This window comes from Aspergillus wentii, assembly GCF_001890725.1.
Source record: "Aspergillus wentii DTO 134E9 unplaced genomic scaffold ASPWEscaffold_1, whole genome shotgun sequence".
Taxonomy (NCBI): domain Eukaryota; kingdom Fungi; phylum Ascomycota; class Eurotiomycetes; order Eurotiales; family Aspergillaceae; genus Aspergillus; species Aspergillus wentii.
Genome location: NW_024467832.1, coordinates 2139008 through 2154527, shown reverse-complemented (window position 1 = coordinate 2154527; position 15520 = coordinate 2139008). Strand labels below are relative to the sequence as shown.

Here is a 15520-nt window from a genome sequence, read left to right as displayed (position 1 = left end):
CTCTGTGTCTGCCTATCCATCCGACAACTTCTACGTCACCATCCTCACTGATCATCGATGCCTATTCTTGTTCCCTAGTGGCCATATCTCAGCTATCCTTCGCTATCCCCCCCCCCCCATACACTCTACATTCGACCTCCATTCAATTATCCGACATCTTCATCCATCATGGCGACTCCCGCTTTGAAACTCGGTGCTTTCGGTCGCCTGCCGTACGAACTGCGACTCCAGATCTGGAAACAGCTACTCCCAGCCCTGTATATGTCAGACCATCTGGCTATCCTGCGAACCAACAAAAGCATCTACGACGAAATCACCAATCAACTATACGACACATTCGATATACATATCTCTCCATCTCTCAGACCATGGATCGTCATTCGCTCCAGACAGTTGCAGGCAGAGTGGACCATCGATGGAGAGAATGACTGGCGATGCGCCGTCTTCAAAAGCATCCCATTCCACAAGATTAACCTGGCAGTCCATATAGAAGCCCCTCATCCCGAAGATCCAGGCCAACTCATCTTGCTGTGGAAGAAGGTTAATGTGCTAGTCGAAGTTCTTTGGAAGTCTCGCTCACCGTTCAAGAGCATCGATCTCGTTTTCGAGAAGAGCCATGACATCGACTGGCAGACAGATGGAGAGTCAACCAAGAGCATTGAACACATCCGAGGAGGCTTACCAGATCACGATATTGTTTTCATGCCTTTTTGTCTACTGGCACATGTCGAGGAGTTTGACATCACCCCATCATCCCACGAGATGGAAAAGGCCATCGACTGGGGATTCCTCAACTACGGATGCGAGTTTATTCGCAACAATGGATACAGCAAAGGAAACCATACGATGTACAACAGCGACCCCGAGTACGAGTATGAAGTGTGTGCCTTCGACGACATTGATGCCCTAGCTGCAGACCTCAACTTTTCCCTCGACGTCCACCTTGACGACGTGCCTGGGCCCACGGCCAACAAACTTCGGCTGAAGCGTTTCGCTAAATATTTCGTGGACGGAGACAAAGGCGAATCGCCATACATGCAGTTCATTCTTGGGATTCTTCGGCATTATCCCGAGATAGTCAGACGACGCGATATATTCCTTTACAACCTATTTAATCGACACGAGATCCTACTCCGAATGCATGAGGATATCTGTGACGACGAGCTATCACTCCGCCATACTTGGAACCAGAAACGTTGGTACCAGCGATTTCCCAACGGGATTCCACCATTGTCCATGCCTGATCTGGTGGAGCAGGGGTACATTAGTGATAAACCCCTCGATCCCAGCGAGCTATCCTCGCGTTTTGTGGAGTTCCTTGGTGCCGTACAGCACTGGGTGAGCAACATGTGGAGGAAGAGCTTCAACACTTGGCCCGGTCTTGTTTATTGCGAAGACTGGGCTCAGGAGTGGTGTGAGGACTGCCAGGTTACCGGCTTGACATTTGGGTGCAGCGATTGCATTGACTTGGAGCCGGTGTATGATTATGAGCGCAGCGAGGGGCTCAGCGAGTAGTCGTATTACAAGGGGAAGAGTAAGACTAAAGCTCTCTACCATCGTCTCCATCTTTGTATGTACAGTCGATGGTTAAATAGAATCATTAGATTATAGAATTAATGTCTTTGTTCCCGTTCAAATGTCGATACGCATTGGCAAATATAGATAGCAGTGCACATAACTTCCAATAACTACCAGAACGCAACTCGTTCTCACATAGTCTATCCGACCCTCATTTTACTTGCATCTTACTTTATTCTTCTCCGTGGTCTTATACATATCTCTATAGGCTGTCCCGATGAAGCAAGGCCTTCTGTATTGCTTTCTGCGTGACTGTCGAACAAGATGTACATAATCTGTATGAATACGTCCGACTTATTATATGTACACTCTATAATTATATGTATCAATGGTCCTCGATATGTGTTGAAGTGACATTGTAGAACGTTGATGTGCCATAGTTATGTATGGATTATGCATGCACAAATGCTGACTCATTATGCACGGATAAGATGGCACTTCCAACGCCAACTTCCATCCACCAACAACACACCAAGTCGACGATAGCCAGTCTCCAATGACAGAGAGAATCAATTCAGGAGTCCGAAATTCGTTTCGCTCTCGTGCGGTATGCTATCTTCCTTAATATCAATGCAGATGCTGACTTCTCCAGTGCGACAATTGCCGCGTCAGAAAGGTAGTCCGTCTTTCTTCCTAGAAGACAGGTGTTAACCTGGACAGATACGATGTGACAAAGTCATTCCCTGCTCCAGCTGTCGAACACTGGGCATTTCATGTAGGGGCGGCACTCCCAGTGCTGAGCCTCGATTGACTGTACCGAATGTACCGACTGCATCGAATGAATAGTAAGTTAACATAAGATAAAAGTGCCCATCTAACGTAAACAGCGAACAAAAAATCGACTCCCTCCAAGAGCAAATCTCTGCACTCCAGAAGAGCATTCAAGACCTGTCACAAAATGTCTCTTCAAAACCATCCCCATCCCCATCTACATTGCCACTGCCATCCACGCAGATCTCCGCTTCTGCAACTCCAGCATTTGAAGGGCAGTCATCATTCAACAACGAGAGTCTGCTTGCCCGAGATGCTGCATATTCGGCTGTTGCGACACTACCGCAGAATAAAGTCGACGAAAGCGTGTCTTCTGCATTGATGTCTTTGAAAAGCAGTCTTGACCAGCATTATCCTGCCTCGGCACAGGAGCAGGTCAACGAAGCAGCTACTTTTGGCCAGTCTGATACTGATCTCCCGCCGGTGGGCTTTGTCGTTGCTGTTGTTAAGAAGATCAAGGGTATGTCATTCTACAAAGTAAACGTTTATTTCTAACTGTGATAGTACAACCTCCTTTTTCTCTTGTCAGCCATTCCTGGCGAGATTATCTGCAGATTGAATCGCTGTGTCAGAAGATTTACTTTCCGTCTGAGCCGATACCGGCGGGATCCTTGACGCTGCTGCATGGGTTGCTGTATATTGTTATTCGCGATTATATGCATGAAAAAGACTCGGATCTGCCGGATTGCGAATCTTATGCTGCGCTTTGTGAGCGTCGGTTTACGGCTGGACTGAAGAGTTATGAGATGACGGTTAATCCTACTTTGGAGAAAATCCAGGCTTTATTCTTAGGGGTATTTCTCTTTCTGTTCTTGGTGGAGGGTGGCTAATGAAAAAAGGTCATCAAAGCCCAAGAAGACTCCAACCTCCAACAATGCTGGTCTTTTCTCTCCATCGCCTTTAACCTCTGCCAAACAATGGGTCTTCATCGCAGCTCGACCGTCAAGAACGACCCTACGCCAATCGCAGAAGCAAAACGGCACGTCTTCTGGTCATTGTATATGATCGACAAGAATCTCTCGCTGAACATCGGTCTCACCTCGCATTTCCAAGACCACGATATCGACGCTGATTTTTTCACTCCGTCGACGGATCCGAAGCAGAGGCCGTGGGATTTGATGGCGTTGACGATCATAAAGTTCTCTGCCATCCAAGGGAGAATATACGATCGGTTGTATGCGGTGTCTGGAGGAAAGATGTCGTCTGAGGAGAAGGGAGCCGCTATTGAGGTTTTGTCTGGAGATTTGGTTACTGTTCGGGATGAGTTATTATCGGTATGTTTCCTTGCAGAAATTTGATTGATGTATACTGACTTCCTGGCTATAGATCGACGTGAGTACGGGTCTCTATTCAGAGTCCCTCCATGGCATGGCAGCCTGCGCGGATTTCATCGCCTACTCCGTCTTGACGGTCATCTATCGAGCCCAAACGCTGCCGTCAAACGCCATGTCGATCAGCACGCGATGCCTCGAGGCAGCTACACTCGCCCTACAAAGCCATCTCAAATGCTTTGCACAATTCAAAAATCGAAAAACACACAAACAAGCCGAATACGTCAATTGGTATTCCCAGCACTTCCATTATATATACAAGACAAACTAATAATAAACAGGATATTATTATATCCCTCCTTCACCCCCTTCATAGTAATCTTCACCCACGCAATCGCAACAACAAACCAATCCGACCTCCTTCTCCTCCAAGAAACCGTTCAATCGCTACACCTCCTCAAACCACTCTCGCGGGGGTCTTCGCATCTTTATGAAATCTGCCGCGCATTCTTGAATACAGCACAAGTACTCATCGAGTCGCAGCAGACACTGACAGGACTAGAACGACACGATGATGGATCGCTCAGTCTCCCGTCTGCATTGGACGGACAGACGAATATAGTTCTTCCAGAAGTGCAGGGCGAATTTGGGATGAATAGCGCGGATATATCGTTTTTCTTGAATGACTTTCTCGGTGCGAACCGGTCGGTTATGGATTTGTTGAATGAGTGGGAGGGATGATCAATTAGAAAATGTACTATTCAGTCAGCATATTTCAATAAGTTCAAGTCAAGAAAGCATACCGGAATAAACAAGTACGGCACTCGCCGCTCATACTCGGCCCACGCAGCCCCGTATCTCTCTCGACAGCGGTGGATATCCCTCCTCGCGCGATGAACAATCATAATACTAAAGAAGACAAAATAGAACCACGGAAACGGCGAGTTGAACCCAGTAATCAAACCCCACGACATGGCGAAGAAAAAGTCACACGTATAGTGCACTTTTCTCGCCATTCCATCTAAGCACGCATTAGCACCCAACCATCTACAAAGATAGAGAATACTCACACCACCCCGAACACAAAATCGAATCCCCCGTCTCGGTGCGAATCGAAACCGGCTCTTTCACGTATTTCCACGGCAGCTGCGGAAACGACTTCCGGTGCACCGGCACCCCGCGTTCCTGGGCGCGGAAGAAATTCTTCTGGCTGTTGCCCGTGTCCCAGACCCAGTATGCGAAGAGGTAGAGAATGTAGAGAGCTGTCAGGGCGATCGGGTTCCATTTGTAGGTGGATGGATCGTGAGAGGCGAGGTACAGCGTGCAGTGGCAGTAGGACATGGGCACGCCGGCGAGGTTCCAGAAGATGAGCATGAAGCCCCATTTTTCGTAGTACATGTCCCTATCCTCATTAGTAAGTATACGATATAGAATAGAAGGTGAAGGCGTACCAGCTGGTGATGATTAATTCTTCGCCCTTTGCGCATGCATTTGCGTATAGGAAATGCGCCATTAACAAGAAGCCCACTTCGCCGGAGACATATCCATACACTTCAATCTGCTTCAATGCAGTGCCCAGGGTGAGCAGGAAGAGAATGAACCAAGGGATGCGGACTTCGAAGAACATTTTGAAATCGAGTAATCCGAATAACCGCGGGTTGAGTTCCGCGCCCATGAAGAAGTCGTAGATGAGTGAGCCGGTCATGCGGTGTTGCGCGCCTCGTAGAATGGCGGAGATGTATGCGATGACCGAGATGAGGATGCCGGTGCATATACCGACAGACATGAGAGGGCCGAATTCATCGACGAGAGTGTATAATTTGAATATCCCCGTGAAATGGAGTGTCAAGGCGGCAATGATGGTCACATACCACGACCAGACTGCAGAACAGTAATAGTCGAGTTGTTGCCCGTTCAGATGAGGAAGTCGTTTCCCCTTCCCGTATACACCAGGGAGATAGAGATATGCCACGCCTTCGAGAATGAAGAATGTCCAGTATATCTTCCATGCGCGAGCCGTGGGATACGCATGCGTGTAGGCTAGATGGACGAGATGCGAGAGAAAGTCGGGAATGGACTGGTTGTCTTCCGGGAGAGGTAGATGGCCGTCATAGAGGGTCGCCCCAATGAACATGTAGTACATGAGAAGGGGGAAACCGATCATGATGGCACTGACGCCGAGAGCGCCGCCGAATTCGAATTCATCGTGGGTGGATGGTGGTTTGCTGTTGGATTTGGTTTTGTGGCTGATTTGTTAGTACAGCACATTGTGCGTGGATGGCAGCTTACCCTTTTGAAGACATTTTGACGGTGTTCATGTCACTGCCACTTGGAAACTATCCTGTTCATCGTCTTTATGAGTTTTATATTATCTGTATACGCACTCCGTGCATTCCGTGGCTTCCGCGGACTCCGCGGACTCCACGCCGGGCGGATATCCGGAAATGAACATCAACAATTTTATAATTAGATACGGGTTGAAGTAGCAATTCAAGTATCCCTCCATTGACAGACAGCTAGATTACCTGGTCTCACACACCAGCTGCACCCCGGGCAGTCCAGCCAGCTTAGTATAAAAAGCATACGAAGACCGCAGAATCAGACAAACGCCATCACAATTCGTTGCATAGGTATTCTCTGATGACAGCCCAATATCCGGTGGTAGTGTTTGTGTCCATACTACATACTCTGCAATATCATCGGACGAGGCATTGTATACATGGAATGAAAATACAGCCTGTAAGGAAGGGAATTGAGGTGTGCTTTGAGTGAGAATATCAGGGAATGTCAATCGAGTCGAGTTGAACCCAACTCGCATGGCATAGATTGGTTTCACCTCAGAACTGGCTCGAAGAAATTGAACCAGCTCTGCAAATTCAACAACTCGATCTCCTCGTGCTTTTCGAAAAGCAATCTCGTTTGCAACCTCCGCGGTAAAGGATGGTCTGGTCCTCGGCGGAAAAGCGAAAGGGTCACTTGCATCCACAGCAGCCAGAACCTCGACGACACGGCTGCGGACGGGCGATCGCGTAGTCAAGTGCGAATAGCACGAGTCGAAAAAGAAGATGGCATCGACGAGGTCAGCCGGCCCGAGAAAAGAATCATCCATGTCAACCTCGGCAAATATCCAGCGATTGGCCCTGATCGTTCGCTCCCTGCGCGAATGGCCTGGAGGCCCGACAAAATGTAATTCGCCTTCAATATCCTCACCATGCCCGGCGTAGTGTACAAGAACCAGGGTGCGACCGCTGCTGGAAACCGCTGTCGTGAGCATGTTGTCTAGCTTATCCCGTATAGCCAACCCCGGCATTCTGTCCGATTCTGCGATCACCAGTTCCTCTGCCTTGGGCAGGCTGAACGCCTGGAGGATGTTCTGGAAGTTTCCTGTGTCTCTTGTAGGGTTGGTGATATCGCCCTCCCACCTGAAAGACAGCCAGGGAGCTGCTGTAGGACCGGGCGTGCTGGTCGGCGGCTGCTTCCATGACTTGACGAAACTGGGCGATATCAAGGGGAGAAGCCATGGTTGGCTTGATGAGCATATCAAGAAGTTGAAGGTTGAAAAGAAGGTGCCAGTTTCATTTCGATGTTCCGGCAGTGAATCAGTTTAGGCAACAGCCATCTCTGTTTCCCGATGACATACATTCACATCAATTAAAATGAGACTGACAGAGACATGGAAAAGCACAGGTCTTGGACCAAAAGTTAGAGTCTAAATAAACAATCGAGTGGATATAATGGGTCAAGGCAAGCTTGATCTTGACTATCTCGCTAAAGCATGGATCGTTCAAACTCCGGCTGATCTAAATCGGTGTTTGAACAATTTCCAATGGCCTTAGACTGGACTATAAATACACTGAACATTACCATTTCAATATCCATTCAATCATTCTCCAAAATGTCCCTCATCCCTGAGTCTTTGCTTCCCATCTCCCCAGCGGAGGAATACTACGACCTGGGTGAATACAGCCGTCCAATCACCTGCAACACCAAAGCAGCGCAAACCTGGTTCAATCGCGGACTCATCTGGAGTTATTCCTTCAATCATGTCGAGGCCTACCGATGTTTCCAGCAGGCCATCGTTCACGACCGCTCCTGTGCCATGGCCTACTGGGGACTTGCCTACGCAGCTGGACCCAACTACAACAAATCCTGGCGGATGTTCGATCCAGTCGACCTCGAACAGAGCATCAAGACATGCCATGACGCCGCACGACTCGCCCTCAGCCTATCTCAAACCAACCCAACAACCCCCATCGAGCATGCCCTGATCGAGGCGATGCAGGCGCGCTTCCCCGTCGACCACCCCGTTGACGATTTCTCAGCCTGGGACCATGCCTACGCCAACGCCATGCAGAAAGTCTACGACCAGTTCGGAGATACCGACATGGACGTCGTGACTCTATACGTCGACGCCCGGATGCACACCAGCCAGCGCAAGATGTTCCACGCCCAGACCGGCCTGCCCATCGCATCATCGCCAGTCGAAGAGGTCAAGCGCCTCTTCCACTTCGGTCTGCAACATCCAGCCGGCGAGTATCACCCCGGTCTGATCCATTTCTCCATCCACTTCTGGGAAATGTCAGCCACACCGGCCGTTGCGCTCCCGGCGGCAGATCGTCTGCGCCATCTCGTCCCAGACGCAGGCCACATCCACCATATGCCAACCCATCTGGACGTCCTGGTGGGTGATTATCGCCGCTCGATCGACTCCAACTCGGCTGCTGTGCGGGCCGATGAGAAATATCTCGCACTTAACGGCGCTAAGAATATGTATAGTTTCTACCGGCTGCATAACTACCACTCGCTGGTATATGCGGCCATGCTGTCGGGTCAGTCAAAGGTCGCCCTCCGCGCAATCGACCGCATGGAGATGTCCATCACAGACGAGGTCCTGCAAGTCAAATCGCCCCCGCTAGCGGACTGGCTGGAATTCTTCAAATCCCTGCGTGTACACGTCTATACCCGCTTCGGACGATGGGAGGACCTTAAAACCCTCCCCCTCCCACACGATCAAGACCTCTACTGCGTAACAACCGCAATGACGCACTACGGCAAAGCCATCGCCTACGCCGCAACAAACGACATCCTCAACGCAGAAACCCAGCGAGACCTATACCACGCCGCCGCAAACCGCGTCCCACCCACCCGCAAAGACCACCCCAACCTCATAATCAACATCCTCAAAGTCTCAACCGCCATGCTGGACGGGGAAATCGAGTATCGGAAACGCAACTTCGCCCGCGCATTCGATCACCTCCGCGAGGCTATCCACCACGATGATTCGCTCATGTATACAGAACCCTGGGGGTGGATGCTGCCTATCCGCCATGCGTATGCAGCGCTGTCACTGGAGCAGGGACTGATCGAGCAGGCTGCGATGGCGTATGCGGAGGACTTGGGTCTGGATGGGGGGTTAACCCGCGCGCATCAGCATCCGAATAATGTGTGGGCGCTGCATGGGTATCATGAGTGTTTGGTGCGCTTGGGACGGGAGGCAGAGGCGAGGATTGTCAAGCAGCAGTTGGATCTGGCGGTGGCGGTGGCGGATGTGGATATCAGGTCATCGTGCTTTTGTCGGTTGGGGGTGATGAATGAGTGTTGTTCGTAGTGGATGTTTTTTTGAATGATTTATGGACTTATACGAGGAGCATTGCATACTGTAAACCAGCCAATCAGTTGACCTCGGTGTTTGAATAATCAAACCCCGCTTATATAGGGCTTCAAACTCCGAGAGCCACTAATATACCTGCACGACGGTGATCACATGACTACTGAGCCTGAGGCAGTAATGACTTAATATTCAATATAACCTGCCCATGAGCCAGGCAGAATATACCTCTGCAAAGATAGATTTTATATATGACGTGCCACTTCCTGCATATGCTGTCTTGCCCTGCAGCCGCTGTTACTCAGGCAAAATGAGAGCCCAAGTGAAACTTGCCTGTCTGGCCTGGTGCGTCCTCTTTCCAGCGAATCTGTCTGCTAATATCAACTCTTTCTAGCCGCGCATCCAAAATTCGCTGCGACGGACGGGATCCCTGTGCCAGCGTAAGCAGGATTGAGCAATCTATCTGAACGATTGACTAACTCGATAGCAGTGCATTTCCAATCAGCGACAATGCCATTATCGCGCCAGTCGCCGGGGAGGCGCGCGAAGGGGAGTCCGCTATGAGAATGCCTCACGACGTGATGATCGTGCCGCTGCTTCAACGCCCTCTTCATCCCATCAGTCGACTGAGATTACTGGTAGGACTTGTAAAGTGAACAACCAATTCAATCTAACTAACATGGTAGACGCTATTCTGGGGGGCCTGATCAGCCCTATGTCGCCGTTCAGCATCTTGCCTGATGTTTCGGACATGGATGGCCTGGATAGAGGGCCTGAGACTGCAGAAGCCAGACAAACGCCAATTGACCAGCAGGATACCGCAGAGACCTCAGGCAGCCATGACTCGTTGGTTGTCAGGGCCTATCGGTGTGAAGAGGACTTGTAGGTCGATAGATGTTTGACAGTAGATAATGCTGACAGATTGGATGGCAGGGCCAATGCTTACTATATCTACATCCATCCTTATTTCCCAATGCTTCCCCAGCCTGCCATCCCGCAGTATCAGGACAATCCCGTGCCCATTTCCACACAATCCACCGAACCTGACATTTCCCAGCTCCCATTCTGGCCAACCACTCCACTTGGTCTGGCACTGATGGCGATACTCGCTTTAATCCCCGTCCTGGAAGATCCCCATCCCATGAGAGAACAGGCTGTCCGTCTTCGTCGGTCATATGCCGAGACATTTGCACGGGCAGCCTTGAAGAGCATTCAGGAGTTTGTCGAAGATCCAAATCACCATGCGGCTAGTCTGCACAGTTCTCTGCATTCAAATGTCCCTCTGGGGCTAGAGTCTGTCCTTGCTTTATTATTACTGAGCCTGTACGAATATTGTCACTGTGGGAGCAGGGCTAAGATGCGGTCTCGTGCTAATCTGGCATTAACAACTGCCATGGATATGTCGCTTCATACGGTGAGTCCGGAAGCAGCAGAGAGCTTGAATGCTAAACGACGGGCGTGGTGGGCTACAGTAAGTCTTGCTCTGAGGGAAATAAAGGATGAGGCTAATCAGATCAGATCTTCTTGGTCTATCAGTCATCTATATCCAACAGTGTAGTAAGTCAGCTGGCATATATCCTGTCCTACATCTCTAATAAGACGGTAATTAGGCGCCCATAATACTCGCGGATGATCCCCGTATAACGACTCCGTTGACGGAATTCCGTTGCTGCTTAGAGGTATGCATCTTCCCAGTCCTGCTCTGGCGTCATACTAAATAGTTGCAGCCGTGGCCACTGCTCGTGAAAGCACAAGATGCTCTCTACAAATCCTCCTGTATAGTACGGGAACTCAGCGAAGAAAGCAACGCCAGGCTATCGATTCTCCTTCGCGACCGGATCCGCGAACTGGACACTCACCTGGTTGCCCTGACAGCAGAATCTGATTCCTGCCAGTGTGTGACAAACCAGCAGGGCGCCGAAGCGTCTGCGACTAGAGCCATGTGGGTGATTGCTCGGGCATTCATCCATACGTAAGTATCTGCTCCTGTATAGGGTAGAACCAGCTAATATCAACTAGATCTCGCATCAAGCTGCACCGCCTACGAGCCTTTCTCTGCCATCCGTTCCTAGACGACTATCACAACCCCATCTTGTCCGACGACATGTCCCTGCGCCCCTCGCCACGCCTCTCCTCCACCCGCATAGCAGAGATCGAGGCCGTCTTTCCCTTCACCGAGCAAGAATCCACAACAACATGTCTCAAGTCATCTTTGACAATATCCCGCATCTTCCGACACCTCCCACCACCGAACCCCTCCTACTCAGACAGCGAGTTCCTAGTGCCGGCAGCGTACGCTCGCCGGCGTGGACGTGGACGGCCAGGACCCCTGCCGTATACGGTGTGCTGTGAGGTGGAGAGCGTGTGCGTGCTGATGATGCTGCTGCAGAGGGTGCGTGGGTGTTCGTTCTCGGGGGATTGTATGTCGATTCGGTTTCTGTTGGGTGATCCGCGACCCGAGACGGAGAAGCAGGATGTGGAGAGGGTGTGTGAGGAGCTGCAGAATGGGATTGAAGCGTTGGTGGCGGCGCTGAAAAGGGGCGAGGTGTTTGATAGAGTGGGCTGTTTGGCTAGGGAAGTTGAGGGTGTTTATAATGCATTCTCTGATCGGATATGAGTTGCTCTCGGAGGTACTAGGAGTAGTTTTCAGATATCAGGAGTGTACGATAAGCCTAATAGAGTGGGGCTGGATAATTTTACTGCCTAGGGTTTTATAATTATATGTTGTAGTTGTTAGTAATAATAGCTTATGATATGGTTAAATTGGAGAATGATGAGGTGAAGCGAATGAGGCTTATCTAGCACATTATATTGAGGTTCGGTGGACATATTTATAGAGTGAGGAGGCATTGATAAGTGGCTAGTAGAATAAAGGATTTTTGTTAATGACAGATAATCACATGTATATTGTAGCACATAATAAAGTATGTCTTTGTATATACAAAGCCGTTCATCTATCTCACTATACTATTCATAAAGCCATAGAATATCTTTCAGATGAACTCATTATATACTGCTAAGCAAAGCTGTGCATCACATATAATAATGAATCACTGCAACTATCCAATCTTAGACATTGACTCAGGTATGACATCTGATAATGCCGTTCAAATCACCAGAATAAAACATCTGGACTTTTCCCACATCTTCACACCTCATCGTCCATCTACTGTCCCAACACCTCGATATGCCCTCTACTATCAATTTCTGAATCCTTCGATAGCCTCCAACTGTTGCTTGTCACTTTTCCCCTCCACTCACTCCCAACTGCATGTCCCAGTAGAGGGACTTAACAGACTGTAGGGCTGGAAGACTGTATTTATCAACTCGGAAGATCCATGATCAAGGATTCTTTTTCAACGGTTCTGAGTGCCGCCGAGGAAAGGGAAGTAAGCACCGATCCGCTTCTGCCGCTCTTCAGCTGAAGCTGGCCCTGGACTTTTATTCCATCCAGACTGACATCGTAGGTCAATCATTCGAGGTGACTCAGTTGGCCCAGATTTTCTGGTCGAAGATGTCTATTTTATCACTGCAGGCTAGACTATCGGTTTGCTCTTCAGGAATGCTAAGCGTCTTCCGACAGGACAGAAGTACGACAAGGCTGCCGTCTGAACGTTTGCGGCTAAAAGAAGTGAGATCAGGGACCGATCTTCTGCGGCGTTGCGAGGAGCTCGCTTTCCTCTGCATATGGGTCCTCCACCGGATGTGGATCTGGCGTTTTCACATTATGGCTCAGCTCTGTCGTGGCCACTGCTTCTTCCGGAAGGGCAATCATTGTTTTGCCCATCTTGTTGCTCCAATCTTTACTGGCAGTGTCCATTTCGCTCTCGCCGGGATACATGAAAGTGGTAAGAATCCGACCACTGGATGCTCGATTCATTTGCTTCCGGATGAGCGCGATGGATACTCGGGCAATGACGCAAATTACCACTGCGGCCACGGAGATGGCCAGGAGGAAGACACCCGTTATGATGGCTGGAATGGCATAGGGGAGATTGTATTGAACACGCCGCTCAAATGGCACGACGGCGATGGTGTTGGTTGTCGCCGTGTTGCCCGGCCCCAGAACGCCCTTTCTGCCCACCACCGCTGACGCAGCAAAGTCCGTCCAGATCAGATTAATGATTTTGGATGCCGAGAGCGCGGATTCAGACAGACTCTGCCAGCGAGCCCACATGGCCATCTGCGTGCTACCGCTATAGTCGACGAGGGGTGATGATTCACTCGCCCCAGTGGATGGAAAGTAACCCACGCCATATGCACCAGACATGGCCAGATTCAAGAACTCAGCCGCAGGGAGGTTATCGGTTTGCTGGGCCATGAATACGCTGTCTAAAGCGCCATGTCGACCAGTAAGATAGAGCGACTCTTGCCGGACTGCAGAGACATTCGGGTGGGCCTGGTTGTCGGCGGAGATGAGACCCCAGACGGGAGCTGACCCGATGGAGGTGGAGATGTTGCCCACATCTTCGACGCCCCAGAGAGGCCATTCCGCCGGGCTGGAATAGATCTTGTCGTGGAGGTCGCTGACCGTCAGGCTTTTCAGCCCTTTGGTGCCATTGTAGTTGAGCGTGGCGGTCTTGATCACGGCTTTGGTGGCGGTTGCGCACACATGCAGCGGCTTGGACCATTGGCTTCCACTATCAAACACGGTGGGAGATCCGCCGTCTCGTCGCTGCGGAGCACCATACATGTATCCACATGAAATTAGTATATTGTTGATATTGGTGTCGGCATCTCCGAGGTACTTTTGGCACATATCGCCTTGATACCGTTAGCACTCGATTTATCGGAGAGGGGGAAGAACTCACTGATATCACCCCACCATGTCGGATCGATCTTGAACGGATTCGATGCTGTGCTCTTGGGAATCCCAGGTATATCATATGAGTTGTTCAGGATCGAGTCGAAATAGTTCTCAAACGTCATGTCAATCGAGAGCGCGTCATAGGCACTCGAGACGGATGACCCGGTCAAAGGCTGCACGGGGAATGTCTTGCCGATGTGCGAGTCCACGTAGGCAAAGGCCTCCATCCCTTTTTCAGGCTGGTGTGCGGGGTTGGATACATTGTAGAAAAACATCGTATAGCTATTACTGACCATGGCGGCCGTGTATGCGCGGTCCCTCAAGTGCGCGTTGGCCTGGGGATCCCCTTGATCCGGGGTCCAAAAGGTGTGGTTCAGGTTGGCAAACCCTCCCCGATCCGTCAGGACCACATTGTCGACGAAGACGGAGCTGTTCTGGCTCAAGCTGATGGAGAAGTCGATGGTGAGATTGGTGTCTACGCATTCGGTTTCCGGCTCGATGAACAGCAGATCTTCCGTCCATTCCACGCCCAAGGGGAAACCAGGCGGCACGGTATGATTGCGGAAGCCGATGCCCCCGTTGACACTGTCGACGATGAGACCCTCCACGGGCTCGATGGCGTTGTTCAAGAGGATACTCTGCAACGGACGAAAGTCACCCACCAGGTAGGAGGATCCGTTGTTGAAGAATCCGTTCGGACTGGTCTGTGTGGCATACCGTCTCCATTGGATATCGAAAAAGTTGGACACGGTGGTGTGGCTGTCTGTCCCGCTAGAATAGATGTCGGAGACGACCGATGGAATGGAGGTATTGTACTTGTAGGGATACTGGGCCTTGACACGTCCATCCTGTTCGGTCATCTCCATCACCGTGTCGGAGAAGGGGCAGGCCGTGTAGATCGAGCTCTGGCAGATCCGGGAGAAAGGCAGGCTGCTGCGAGGGGGGGTACCATATCCAAAGGGCGATGCATCGGGCATATACTGAAACGAGGCCTGCGTTCGCGGTCCAGGAACAACAGCTTCATACAGTCCCAACGGGGTAACGATACCAGCGATCGATATCAGCAGCGCCATGCCCGTGATCAGCCGCGACAAATTCGTTACATCGCCTCGAGCGCCGTACGAGCGGGCACTGTCTGTCTGCAGCAGATCCGGCCAGAGAGACTGTTGGAACACCCGCCCAGACACTGTCCTGGTGACAGTCAGCAATCGAACCGGTCCATCGTGGTCGACCTACCAGGTGGAAGCGCTATTGTGGTCTCCGACAATCCCCGCGATGATCAGGGTGATGGTATTGGGACTCCATAGCCGTGCTGGACCTCGTCAGCAGACTTCTACCAGAAGAAAGATGCACAGTACCTATAAAGACAACGGCAGCGATGATACCCGAAACGTGTGCGACGGTAAGTTCGACCATGTCGTTCTAGAAACAGTCACCTGGCGTTGTCAAAACATTGAAATATGATGGAAAACTGAGAGCAACATT

At 50.6% G+C, this 15520-nt stretch overlaps 7 protein-coding genes across 7 annotated transcripts; 4 read left to right on the top strand and 3 right to left on the bottom strand.

Moving 5' to 3' along the window:
• Nucleotides 1–168: 168 nt before the first annotated feature.
• Nucleotides 169–1515, top strand: ASPWEDRAFT_22965 (uncharacterized protein; the record flags this gene model as incomplete). Its single annotated transcript, XM_040832421.1, has 1 exon — nucleotides 169–1515. One exon carries the CDS (start codon nucleotides 169–171, stop codon nucleotides 1513–1515), a length of 1347 nt encoding a protein of 448 aa, XP_040694494.1.
• A 549-nt stretch (nucleotides 1516–2064) lies between these two features.
• Nucleotides 2065–4839, top strand: ASPWEDRAFT_178644 (transcription factor domain-containing protein). Its single transcript, XM_040831764.1, has 10 exons — nucleotides 2065–2125; nucleotides 2171–2194; nucleotides 2239–2363; nucleotides 2406–2809; nucleotides 2854–3143; nucleotides 3189–3623; nucleotides 3676–3911; nucleotides 3962–4377; nucleotides 4424–4641; nucleotides 4691–4839. The coding sequence occupies exons 1-8, from the start codon at nucleotides 2075–2077 to the stop codon at nucleotides 4359–4361; spliced, it is 1965 nt and encodes a 654-aa protein (XP_040694493.1). The 5' UTR covers nucleotides 2065–2074; the 3' UTR covers nucleotides 4362–4377; nucleotides 4424–4641; nucleotides 4691–4839.
• On the bottom strand, nucleotides 4366–5923 carry erg4A (c-24(28) sterol reductase; the record flags this gene model as incomplete). Its single annotated transcript, XM_040830071.1, has 5 exons — nucleotides 4366–4377; nucleotides 4424–4641; nucleotides 4691–5022; nucleotides 5072–5866; nucleotides 5910–5923. 5 exons carry the CDS (start codon nucleotides 5921–5923, stop codon nucleotides 4366–4368), a joined length of 1371 nt encoding a protein of 456 aa, XP_040694492.1.
• A 75-nt stretch (nucleotides 5924–5998) lies between these two features.
• Nucleotides 5999–7188, bottom strand: ASPWEDRAFT_235099 (uncharacterized protein). The gene has a single exon (XM_040832493.1). The coding sequence runs from the start codon at nucleotides 6928–6930 to the stop codon at nucleotides 6142–6144; it is 789 nt and encodes a 262-aa protein (XP_040694491.1). The 5' UTR covers nucleotides 6931–7188; the 3' UTR covers nucleotides 5999–6141.
• Nucleotides 7189–7367: 179 nt separating this feature from the next.
• ASPWEDRAFT_34296 (TPR domain protein) lies at nucleotides 7368–9337 on the top strand. Its single transcript, XM_040833967.1, has one exon. It carries the CDS (start codon nucleotides 7516–7518, stop codon nucleotides 9226–9228), a length of 1713 nt encoding a protein of 570 aa, XP_040694490.1. The 5' UTR covers nucleotides 7368–7515; the 3' UTR covers nucleotides 9229–9337.
• A 201-nt stretch (nucleotides 9338–9538) lies between these two features.
• Nucleotides 9539–11937, top strand: ASPWEDRAFT_64179 (Zn(II)2Cys6 transcription factor; the record flags this gene model as incomplete). Its single annotated transcript, XM_040838722.1, has 9 exons — nucleotides 9539–9573; nucleotides 9623–9668; nucleotides 9719–9866; nucleotides 9915–10110; nucleotides 10150–10699; nucleotides 10747–10785; nucleotides 10839–10907; nucleotides 10956–11200; nucleotides 11248–11937. 9 exons carry the CDS (start codon nucleotides 9539–9541, stop codon nucleotides 11843–11845), a joined length of 1926 nt encoding a protein of 641 aa, XP_040694489.1. The 3' UTR covers nucleotides 11846–11937.
• A 928-nt stretch (nucleotides 11938–12865) lies between these two features.
• On the bottom strand, nucleotides 12866–15451 carry ASPWEDRAFT_166871 (uncharacterized protein; the record flags this gene model as incomplete). The annotated part of the gene is made up of 4 exons (XM_040830070.1): nucleotides 12866–13992; nucleotides 14040–15226; nucleotides 15272–15347; nucleotides 15394–15451. 4 exons carry the CDS (start codon nucleotides 15449–15451, stop codon nucleotides 12866–12868), a joined length of 2448 nt encoding a protein of 815 aa, XP_040694488.1.
• Nucleotides 15452–15520: the final 69 nt, after the last annotated feature.

Excerpts from the sequence above, each read along its gene's own strand:
- ASPWEDRAFT_235099 (XM_040832493.1), bottom strand. The coding sequence starts at position 6,930 with ATGCCGGGGTTGGCTATACGGGATAAGCTAGACAACATGCTCACGACA.
- ASPWEDRAFT_34296 (XM_040833967.1), top strand. The coding sequence starts at position 7,516 with ATGTCCCTCATCCCTGAGTCTTTGCTTCCCATCTCCCCAGCGGAGGAA.
- ASPWEDRAFT_178644 (XM_040831764.1), top strand. The coding sequence starts at position 2,075 with ATGACAGAGAGAATCAATTCAGGAGTCCGAAATTCGTTTCGCTCTCGT. Across the intron at positions 3,144-3,188 it reads TCCAGGCTTTATTCTTAGGG|GTCATCAAAGCCCAAGAAGA; the intron begins GTATTTCTCTTT and ends TAATGAAAAAAG. Across the intron at positions 3,624-3,675 it reads TTCGGGATGAGTTATTATCG|ATCGACGTGAGTACGGGTCT; the intron begins GTATGTTTCCTT and ends TCCTGGCTATAG.